The sequence below is a fragment of the Salvelinus fontinalis genome, chromosome 24 (assembly GCF_029448725.1).
Source record: "Salvelinus fontinalis isolate EN_2023a chromosome 24, ASM2944872v1, whole genome shotgun sequence".
NCBI classification, from domain to species: domain Eukaryota; kingdom Metazoa; phylum Chordata; class Actinopteri; order Salmoniformes; family Salmonidae; genus Salvelinus; species Salvelinus fontinalis.
Window position 1 is genome coordinate 46009276 of NC_074688.1, and position 11945 is coordinate 46021220.

At 42.7% G+C, this 11945-nt stretch overlaps 1 protein-coding gene across 1 annotated transcript in view; it reads right to left on the bottom strand.

Moving 5' to 3' along the window:
• LOC129822553 (cell adhesion molecule 2-like) overlaps window positions 1-11945 on the bottom strand; it is a gene marked incomplete at its 5' end in the record, with an annotated part of 89785 nt that overhangs the window by 4892 nt on the left and 72948 nt on the right. The window contains one exon of the mRNA XM_055880857.1: window positions 7284-7310. Within this exon, the coding sequence (XP_055736832.1) occupies window positions 7284-7310 (27 nt within the window). The remainder of the gene's footprint in view (window positions 1-7283; window positions 7311-11945) is intronic.

Consider the following 11945-nt stretch of genomic DNA (forward strand, 5'->3'; position numbering starts at 1 on the left):
GTGAATTCTCTTCTTTCTCTATGAAGAGCGCCAAGGTTAGGGTGACAATATAAATATTTAAACAGAAATTTCCACACATTACAGGAGCACAGCCATAAATTGAGAGAGAGAGAGGTGTCTGAGTTCATTAAAATATCATGTCTGAGTCCCAAATGGGACCCTATTCCCTATAGGCCCTGGTGGAAAATGTGTGCACTTTAAAGGACACAGGGTACCATTTGGAACCCAGTTGGAATGTGTTGAAGCGAGGAGGTAAGCCTAGCTAGTGTTCTCTCATGACATCACTATATCCCTCTTCAACTTCCAGTCCGCCTGTCTGACAACGGCCATGATTACTGATGCCAAGAGGTACCAGGGGACATGTTTGAGAATGACATCACAACGTTGGTGTACTTGTCTTAAGCCACACCCAAAAGAAGGTAAGCTCCTCCCCTATAGGGTCGTTCTGGCTAAAACAAGTTTCACTTACTTGCTACTCTTAATATTCAGATAGACCATAGACCGGACGTGGTAGAGAAAGGCAACGCACAGAGTCTTCGTAAAACTTTTCAGACCCCTTGACTTTTTCTACATTTTGTTACGTTACAGCCTTTACTGTAAAATGGATTAAATTGTTTTATTTCATAATCAATCTAAACGCAATACCCCATATAATGACAAAGCAAAAACAGTTTTTTTTGAAATTTTTGCAAATGTATTGAAAATAAAAAACTGAAATAACACATTTACATAAGTATTCAGACCCTTTACTCAGTACTTTGTTGAAGCACCTTTGGCAGCGATTACAGCCTCAAGTCTTCTTGGGTTTGACGCTACAAGCTTGGCACACCTGTATTTGGGGAGTTTCTCCCATTCTTCTCTGTAGATCCTCTCAAGCTCTGTCAGGTTGGATGGGGAGCGTTGCTGCACAGCTATTTTCAGGTCTCTCCAGAGATGTTCGATCGGGTTCAAGTCCGGGCTCTGGCTGGGCCACTCAAGGACATTCATAGACTTGTCCCGAAGCCACTCCTACACTGTCTTGGCTGTGTGCTTTGGGTCGTTGTCATGTTGGAAGGTGAACCTTCGCCTCAGTCTGAGGTCCTGAGCGCTCTGGAGCAGGTTTTCATTAAAGATCTCTCTGTACTTCGCTCCGTTCATCTTTGCCCCGATCCTGACTAGTCTCCCAGTCCCTGCCGCTGAAAAATATCCCCACAGCATGATGCTGCCACAACCATGCTTCACCGTAGGGATGGTGCCAGGTTTCCTCCAGACGTGACGCTTGGCATTCAGGCCAAAGAGTTCAATCTTAGTTTCATCCGACCAGAGAATCTTGTTTCTCATGGTCTGAGAGTCTTTAGGTGCCATTAGGAAAACTCCAAGCAGGCTATCATGTGCCTTTTACTGAGGAGTGGCTTCCATCTGGCCACTCTACCATAAAGGCCTGATTGGTGGAGTACTGTTGAGATGGATGTGCTTCTGGAAGGTTCTAGGAGAGGGGGTGACCTCGACAATTTATTGTTAAAACGAGAGTCTGCCTGGATCTTTAGTTTAAAAACCCTTGCTCCCTTTGATCTGAAGCCATTCTTGTGATTTTGCTATTGTAAATGTTTGTAGGCCTATGTAGCCAAACTGTATCTATGATCGTATGATATCCATGTATGTTTTTTGTAGTGTTTGTCATTATACCCTGATGAAGACAGCTTGTCTGTCGAAACGGTGTACATTAACTTATTAATTTAACGTATTAAATTATTGCATCTGAGTTCCTAGTGTGTGCCTTTAATGTGTGCCTAGTGTGTGCCATCTGAGTTCTTAGTGTGTTCCATTTCTTCTGGAAGGTTCTCCCATGACTACAGAGGAATTCTAGAGCTCTGTCATAGTGACCATCGGATTCTTGGCCACCTTCCTGACCAAGGCCCTTCTTCCCCAATTACTCAGTTTGGCCGGACGGCCAGCTCTAGGAAGAGTCTTGGTGGTTCCAAACTTCTTCCATTTAAGAATGATGGAGGCCACTGTGTTCTTAGGGACCTTCAATGCTGCAGAAATATTTTGGTATCTCCCCAGATCTGTGCCTCGACACAATCCTGTCTCGGAGCTCTACGGACAATTCCTTCGACCTCATGGCTTGGTTTTTACTCTGACATGCACTGTCAACTGTGGGACCTTATATAGACAGGTGTGTTCCTTTCCAAATCATGTCCAAACAATTGAATTTACCACAGGTGGACTCCAATCAAGTTGTAGAAACATCTCAAAGGATGATCAATGGAAACAGGATGCACCTGAGTCTCATAGCAAAGGATCTGAGTACTTATGTAAATAAGATAAATCATATTTTTGGGGGAACTTTGCAAACAATTCTAAAAACCTGTTTTCGATTTGTCGTTATTATTATTATTGCTGAGGAAAAATGTTTATTTAATCTATTTTCAGAATAAGGCTGTAACGTAACAAAATGTGGAAAAAGTCAAGGGGTCTGAATACTTTCCCGAAGGCCCTATAGCTAACACACCCTTCCCAAATGGTACCCTGTTCCCCAATAGGGCTCTGCTGAAATGTAGTGCACTATATAGGGAATAGGGCTGTAGTATAATGTAGTGCACTATATAGGGAATAGGGCTGTAGTATAATGTAGTGCACTATATAGGGAATAGGGCTGTAGTATAATGTAGTGCACTATATAGGGAATAGGGCTGTAGTATAATGTAGTGCACTATATAGGGAATAGGGTTGTAGTATAATGTAGTGCACTATATAGGGAATAGGGCTGTAGTATAATGTAGTGCACTATATAGGGAATAGGGCTGTAGTATAATGTAGTGCACTATATAGGGAATAGGGCTGTAGTATAATGTAGTGCACTATATAGGGAATAGGGCTGTAGTATAATGTAGTGCACTATATAGGGAATAGGGCTGTAGTATAATGTAGTGCACTATATAGGGAATAGGGCTGTAGTATAATGTAGTGCACTATATAGGGAATAGGGCTGTAGTATAATGTAGTGCACTATATAGGGAATAGGGCTGTAGTATAATGTAGTGCACTATATAGGGAATAGGGTTGTAGTATAATGTAGTGCACTATATAGGGAATAGGGCTGTAGTATAATGTAGTGCACTATATAGGGAATAGGGCTGTAGTATAATGTAGTGCACTATATAGGGAATAGGGCTGTAGTATAATGTAGTGCACTATATAGGGAATAGGGCTGTAGTATAATGTAGTGCACTATATAGGGAATAGGGCTGTAGTATAATGTAGTGCACTATATAGGGAATAGGGCTGTAGTATAATGTAGTGCACTATATAGGGAATAGGGCTGTAGTATAATGTAGTGCACTATATAGGGAATAGGGTTGTAGTATAATGTAGTGCACTATATAGGGAATAGGGCTGTAGTATAATGTAGTGCACTATATAGGGAATAGGGCTGTAGTATAATGTAGTGCACTATATAGGGAATAGGGCTGTAGTATAATGTAGTGCACTATATAGGGAATAGGGCTGTAGTATAATGTAGTGCACTATATAGGGAATAGAGTGCCATTTGGAATGGAAACACAGAGACTCGCTGGGGTAGAAACCAATCAATGACTGAACTCTCCCACTAAGCAGCCAATTAGGTGCTCCATTAAACGATTAAGTGTCACGTTCCTGACCTGTTTTCCTTTGTTATGTATTTGTTTTAGTTGGTCAGGGCGTGAGTTGGGTGGGTTAGTCTATGTTTTCTATTTCTATGTGGGGTTTTGTGTTCGGCCTGGTATGATTCTCAATTAGAGACAGGTGTGTATCGTTTGTCTCTGATTGAGAGTCATACTAAGGCAGCCAGGGTTTCACTGGTGTTTTGTGGGTGTTTGTTCCTGTGTCAGCGTTTGGGCCACACAGGACTGTTGCGTCTCTACGTCCCCCCCAAAAAATGATCTAACATAAATCATGAAGCATATATAGCATAGGGTATAGAGAGTATGTAGCTTTTTTTTCCTGCTTCTACACCTGCATTGCTTGCTGTTTGAGGGGTTTTAGGCTGTACAGCACTTTGAGATATCAACTGATGTACGAAGGGCTTTATAAATCAATTTGATTTGATTTGGATTTTTTCTGTAGTCTACAGGCTGGAGATAAAATGGATGACAATGTAATGAGAAGGACACTTTTTTTTTTACAGGTTTCTCCGATCAAATAGCCAAACCTAAACCCAATCCAATTATAAAAATGTGCTGTTCATGTTAAACAAACAACATATTCTAAAAAACAGGACAGGTCAAAGTGAAATGGACAATATGGAATGGACAAAAACAACTCTTGTCCAGGAGTCCCCCCCCCCCCCCAGCCCCCCTATTGTCATAATCAGTGGTTTCACGTTCGTTGGCGTACATTTCTGACAAGCTAATCATAGCGAAAATTAAAATGCTTCTGCATTTCCCGCTCTTGTAAACACATTGCAAAATAGGCTCACGATAACTCCAGATAAAGTCAGGTAGTTTCTATTCAGAGCTTAATAAATGATTAGAATCAAGACTAATAAAGCCAACGCAGCGGCCTGTTTTACAAATGATGGGCCTACCACATAGATGGGTATTCATAAAACTCCATTGCGGGCTGACATGGTAGACTACACCCCAGTAAGCACGAATTGCACGTCTTTTTTGGGGGGTATTTTACAAATGGTTTGGCTTAACACATAGATAGATGGTCATTGATACAATTCAATTTCAGGCAACACTGTGGGCTCCAAAGAGGTGTAATAGGTTCGTACTCAAAAAGATGTCACATAAAGCTAACTTCATTATTCATTTTTTACTGCATCAGTAATCACGGCGCCGACGCCTTTTGGACGGCTTTTTTTTGCGTGCAGTCTTTGATATTCACGTCCACGGACATTGGTTTTTGGTCCGGTAGGGACCAAATCTGAACGTCTATGTAGGGTCACAGACATCTATGTAGGGTCATAGACATCTATGTAGGGTCATAGACATCTATGTAGGGTCATAGACATCTATGTAGGGTTCAGATTTTTTCCGGGTCTGGACCAGTCCTGATTTTGCACAAACATAGACGTCTATAAATTATATCTTTTCATTCAGAACCCAAAATTTGCCTGATTTCAACGTTTGGAAATTACTTATTTTTCAACATCCTGGAAAATATGTATTTTTAAACGTACGGAAAAAATACATATTTTCACCTTTCATTCAGAACCTAAATTGATCATAACTTCCACTTGTGGAAAATACATTATTATGCTGCATTTGTTTTGGTCTTGTACATTTGTTTTGGTCTTGTACATTTGTTTTGGTCTTGTACATTTGTTTTGGTCTTGTACATTTGTTTTGGTCTTGTACATTTGTTTTGGTCTTGTACATTTGTTTTTGGTCTTGTACATTTGTTTTGGTCTTGTACATTTGTTTTGGTCTTGTACATTTGTTTTGGTCTTGTACATTTGTTTTGGTCTTGTACATTTGTTTTGGTCTTGCCTACTACGGCAGAACAGCAAGGACCGGCCTTGACCTCAGCCGGAACTCATGTTAGATATTGATTTCTACATTCATAACATTCATCCAACATTCTCCATTCGTAGCTAAAGCTAAAAAAAAAAATACATGTTCACTATTCCAACATGCAGTATCATGGTTTAGTACCCAATAGGCACCTCCATTTACTATTTAGTGCACTAGTTTTAACCAGGGCCCACTAAAAGTAGTGTACTATATAGGTAATAGGATACAAATTGAGAAGGAGCTATGGAGCTCAAAATCATTATCGTATTGTGAAAGATTTCTAAGATATGATTGTCGGTCTCGGGTCTATGATCATTGACCACAAATTTCAGTGGCATTGCAAGACGCCGTTTTTTCCCCCATGCATTTCTTTAAGATTAATCTACAGACGGATCAGTATTGTATAAAACTCCAACAACCCTTTTCTCACGGATCAGAATTGTCTGGAAGGACCATGAAAACGATCCAGTAAAGGTAAGGATTCTGAAGGATTCGTATACAGGCGGAAAGCACACAAGATAGACCATCATGCAATTTCAAGATGATGCCGGCTAAAAGATGGGGAAAAAATATATGCATGTGTCTGTGGAAGATACAAAGGAGATGTTCTGAGGTTTTCGTAATAGAGTGTGGGCCGGGGGCCAATGTTCACAGTGCCTGTCGTGTTAGACTGAATAATATAGTGGCTGATAGCCTAGCTAGGCATCACTTGTGGAGCAGACTGACTCAGCTCCATGCAAGGTGATGGTTAGACTCATGTGGAGCAGACTGACTCAGCTCCGTGCAAGGTAATGGTTAGACTCATGTGGAGCAGACTGACTCAGCTCCGTGCAAGGTGTTGGTTAGACTCATGTGGAGCAGACTGACTCAGCTCCGTGCAAGGTGATGGTTAAACTCATGTGGAGCAGACTGACTCAGCTCCGTGCAAGGTGATGGTTAGACTCATGTGGAGCAGACTGACTCAGCTCCATGCAAGGTGATGGTTAGACTCATGTGGAGCAGACTGACTCAGCTCCGTGCAAGGTGGTGGTTAGACTCATGTAGAGCAGACTGACTCAGCTCCATGCAAGGTGATGGTTAGACTCATGTGGAGCAGACTGACTCAGCCTCATGCAAGGTGATGGTTAGACTCATGTGGAGCAGACTGACTCAGCCTCATGCAAGGTGATGGTTAGACTCATGTGGAGCAGACTGACTCAGCTCCGTGCAAGGTGATGGTTAGACTCATGTGGAGCAGACTGACTCAGCTCCATGCAAGGTGATGGTTAGACTCATGTGGAGCAGACTGACTCAGCTCCATGCAAGGTGATGGTTAGACTCATGTGGAGCAGACTGACTCAGCTCCGTGCAAGGTGATGGTTAGACTCATGTGGAGCAGACTGACTCAGCTCCATGCAAGGTGATGGTTAGACTCATGTGGAGCAGACTGACTCAACTCCATGCAAGGTGATGGTTAGACTCATGCTGTGTGATAGGAAGGCTTTGGGCAAATCTGAAATGGCAACCTTATAGGGCTCTGGACACAAGTCGAGCCCTATGTTGTGTAGGGAACAGGGTGCCGTTTGGGACGCTGGCTGTGGCGTGGTCGTTGTCGCACATGTATGACCTCACATCAATCAATCAATCAATCAAATGTATTCATAAAGCCCTATTATTATTTTTATTTTATTTTTATTTTTTACATCAGCCAATGTCACAAAGTGCTGTACTTGTACCAACTCACATGTATGACCTCTCACATATATGACCTCACATCCTGATTGCAATTATGACCTGACAGCCGGGTAGCAGCGGGATATTTACCTTTGGTGGGCTCTGGTAAGTCTTTGGCTGTTGCCATGGTTGCAGACAGAGACGCAGAGGCAGGGAAGGAAGGGAAGACGAGGGGAGAACAACATAATATCAGACCACATAGAGATGAAATCATAGAATGAGGCACGGGGGGGGGGGGGGTCTGGGGTTACCATGCTCTTAGAGTGTCGACACAGACACACAGACGGACGGACGGACAGACAGACAGACAAAGCGGGTGTAACACAGTGGCCCAAAGCCAAGCTCACTTCAAGCTCAACTGACTGACGACTGACAGAACCAGAAGAAGCCCGCTGAACGTCGGGGGTTCTTTGGAGACATCGCAGTGACAGCAGCACAGGGCCCAGTGACACACACAGCAGACAGTCACGATGACAATCAACCACAAGGTATTCAAAGTCTACTCACTGTTATGGGGTTAAAGGCTACGGCAGGCAGCTCTTTAAAATAGTAGTAGAGATTGTAGACTCTTAGAAAACAAAAAGGTGCTATCTAGAACCTAAAAGGGTTCTTCGGCTGTCCACATAGGATAACCATTTGAGGAACCTTTTTTTGGTTCCTGGCAAAACCCGTCTGGTTCCAGGTAGAACCCTTTTGGTTTCCAGGTAAAAACCCTTCTTAGTTCCATGGAACCAAAAATAGTTCTACCTGGAACCAAAAATATTTCTCCTAAAAGGTACACCCAGAACCCTTTTGTAACACTTTTTTCTAAGAGTGTATAGCTGTGTTGGAAATGTCACTGTCTATTAAACCAGCTGTCTGGGTATCAACTGTCTGGGTATCAGCTCTCTGGGTATCAGCTCTCTGGGTATCAGCTCTCTGGGTATCAGCTGTCTGGGTATCAGCTGTCTGGGTATCAACGGTATATTAAACTAACTGTCTGGGTATCAACTGTCTGGGTATCAGCTCTCTGGGTATCAACTGTCTGGGTATCAACGGTATATTAAACTAACTATCTGGGTATCAGCTGTCTGGGTATCAGCTGTCTGGGTATCAACGGTATATTAAACTAACTGTCTGGGTATCAACTGTCTGGGTATCAACTGTCTTGATATCAACTGTCTTGATATCAGCTAAATGGGTACATTAGACCTGATCACTCTCTATTTCCCTCTACACTTTTGATGTTAAATGGACAGGGTGAAGAGCACTCACTCTCCAACCAAGTTACATGACTTGAGAAGCAAACTTAAGTGAAGAGGAAATCCTGTAACTCTTGGTTCTTTATTGTATTTTATCTTTATCTTCTCTAGGCTTGGAGGGGCGCTATTTTCACGTCCGGATGAAAAGTGTTTCCAAAGTAAACTGCCTGCTACTCAGGCCCAGAAGCTAGGATATGCATATAATTGATAGATTTGGATAGAAAACACTCTAAAGTTTCTAAAATTGTTTTAATAATGTCTGTGAGTTTAACAGAACTGATTTGGCAGGCGAAACCCCGAGAACAATCCATCCAGGGACTTTTTTTTTTTAGGTCAATCTGTTTTCCATTGGTTTTCTATGGAAAGCCCGTTTTATTAGAAATAAACTTGCAGTTCCAATAGCTTCCACTTGATGTCAACAGTCTTTAGAAATTGGTTGATATTTTTCTTTAGAGGAATGAAGAAGTACGGCTGTCCAGAACGAGGGTCCAGCCTGGGGCTCTCAAATGTTTTGATGCGCACGACCTGGAAAGCGCTTTCATTGTTTTCCTCCGGTATTGAACACAGTTTATCCTGTCTCAAATTGTATCGATTATTTACGTTAAAAAATACCTAAAGTTGTATTAGGAAAGTTGTTTGAAATATTTGGATCAAGATTACAGGTAATTTAAGATATTTTGTTGTCATGTTGCGCGAGTTGGAACCAGTGTTTTTTTTTATCAAACGCGCCAAATAAATTGACATTTTGGAGATATAATGACGGAATTAATCGAACAAAAGGGCCATTTGTGATGTTTATGGGACATATTGGAGTGCCAACAGAAGAATTTCTTCAAAGGTAAGGCATGAATTAAATCGTTATTTCTGACTTTTGTGTCGCGCCTGGCGGGTTGAAATCTGATTTTCATGTATGCTGGGCGCTGTCCTCAGATTATCGCATGGTTTGCTTTCACTGTAAAGCCTTTTTGAAATCTGACACTGTGCCTAGATATATGAACGTAAAATATTTTTCATACATTTTTGAATTTGGTGCTCTGCCATTTCACCAGATGTTGTCAAATCGATCCCGTTAACGGGATTTGAGCCATAAGAAGTTATCAGAAAGCAATAGTCTTATTTTTCACACTCACCACGATGGATATGAATGCAAACCAGCTGTATAAAGCTAGAGTACAGCCATGCTTTCTGGCTCTAAAGGTTGAGTCCTGGGGCACAACGTTTCAAGCGTAGGAGTGCTGATCGTGGATCAGCCCCCCCCCCCCGTCCATGTCATGTTATTGTGGCGAGTGGTGCAGCAGTCTAAGGCACTGCATCTGAGTGCAAGAAGTGTCACTACAGTCCCTGGTTCGAATCCAGGCTGCATCACATCCAGGAGTGATTTAGAGTCCCTTAGGGCAGCGTACAATATGCCCAACGTCGTCCGGGTTTGGCTGGGGGTAGGCCATCATTGTAAAAACGAATTTGTTCTTAACTGACTTCCCGAGTGAAATAAAGGTTACATCTAAAATAAATAAATAATTGAGACCTTAAAGGAAAAACAGATCCTAAATCAGCATTTCTACACTGAGACAATTGATATATACGGCCTCTGTTCCTACAGCATGACGACTATGTCTCATTAGGTCAACTCGCCTTCCTGTTTCCACAGGAAGACCTAGTGGATAAACACAATCAACATGTATTGAAATACAGCTTCTGTTGAATTGTGAATCCAACTATGGGATTCTGAATGCATAAAACCCTTTCTAAACAGCAGAACACAGTGAAGGGAGACCAGCTTCTCTGACGTTCTACTTTCTAAACAGCAGAACACGGTGAAGGGAGGCCAGCTTCTCTAACGCTCTACTTTCTAAACAGCAGAACACGGTGAAGGGAGGCCAGCTTCTCTAACGCTCTACTTTCTAAACAGCAGAACACGGTGAAGGGAGGCCAGCTTCTCTAACGCTCTACTTTCTAAACAGCAGAACACGGTGAAGGGAAGCCAGCTTCTCTAACGCTCTACTTTCTAAACAGCAGAACACAGTGAAGGGAAGCCAGCTTCTCTAACGCTCTACTTTCTAAACAGCAGAACACAGTGAAGGGAAGCCAGCTTCTCTAACGCTCTACTTTCTAAACAGCAGAACACAGTGAAGGGAAGCCAGCTTCTCTAACGCTCTACTTTCTAAACAGCAGAACACAGTGAAGGGAGACCAGCTTCTCTAACGCTCTACTTTCTAAACAGCAGAACACAGTGAAGGGAAGCCAGCTTTTCTGAAAGCGTTTGATCCATCTTTGAGGGATTATGTTGCATGTGGCCCTGATTTGTGCATGGACACACACACGCACATGCACACACGCACACACACATGCACAAACGCACATGCACACGCACACAAAATAATTGCAGACATAATGAGGTCTTAAATCAGAACGGGGGTTTGCGGAAATATTGCAAAGCATATTTTGCATTCCACAGTTTTCTCTGTAGAAAGTCCTGTCAAGTTGTTGTGGGAAGGTCTGACAGAAATATGTGTTTGAAAAAGGCTTTGGATTTATGGGTTTTACTGGTTTACCAGGCGAGTGAAGAAAAAATCCATTCACTGACTGTGTCCCAAATGCAACCAAATTCCCTATATAGTGCACTACATTTGACTAAGGCCCTATGGTCCCGGGTCAAAAGTAGTGCACCAAATAAGGAATAGGGTGCCAATTGGGACAGAAGTACTGTCTCTTTCTTCACAGAAAATTGCTCTCCTGGCTCCATTGACAACAGGGTCTGGAGTGAACCAATGGAACACGTGCTGATTCTGAAAAAGCAGAGCGAGATATAAATATATTACAAATCTGAGCATCTTTCCTCAACTTCCGTGTCTCACAAACCTCCAACTTTCCTCAAATTCTTTGGCTCACAAACCTCAACCTATCCTCAACCAATGTGGCTCACACATCTCCGGATTTCCTCAACCAATGTGGCTCACAAATTCCAGCTGTCCTCAACCTCTGTGGCTCACAAAGCTCCACTTTTCCTCAACTTCTGTGGCTCACAAACCTCCAGCTCTCCTCAACCTCTGTGTCTAACAAACCTTTAGCTTTCCTTAACCTCTGTGGCTCACAAACCTCCAGCTCTCCTCAACCTATGTTGCTAAAAAACTTCCAGCTGTCCTCAACCTCGGTGGCTCATAAAACTCCAGATTTCCTCAACCAATGTGGCTCACAAACCACCAGCTGTCATCATCCTCTGTTACTCGCAAACCCTCAAGCTGTCCTCAACCTCTGTGGCTCACAAACCTCCAGCTGTCATCATCCTCTGTGACTCGCAAACCTCAAGCTGTCATCAACCTCTGTGGCTCACAAACCTCCAGCTGTCATCATCCTCTGTGACTCGCAAACCTCAAGCTGTCATCAACCTCTGTGGCTCACAAACCTCCAGCTGTCCTCAACCTCTGTGGCTCATAAACCACCAGCTGTCATCAACCTCTGTGTCTCACAAACCTCCAGCTTGTGGTGGTGGTGGGGGAAGTGGTGGTGGTGA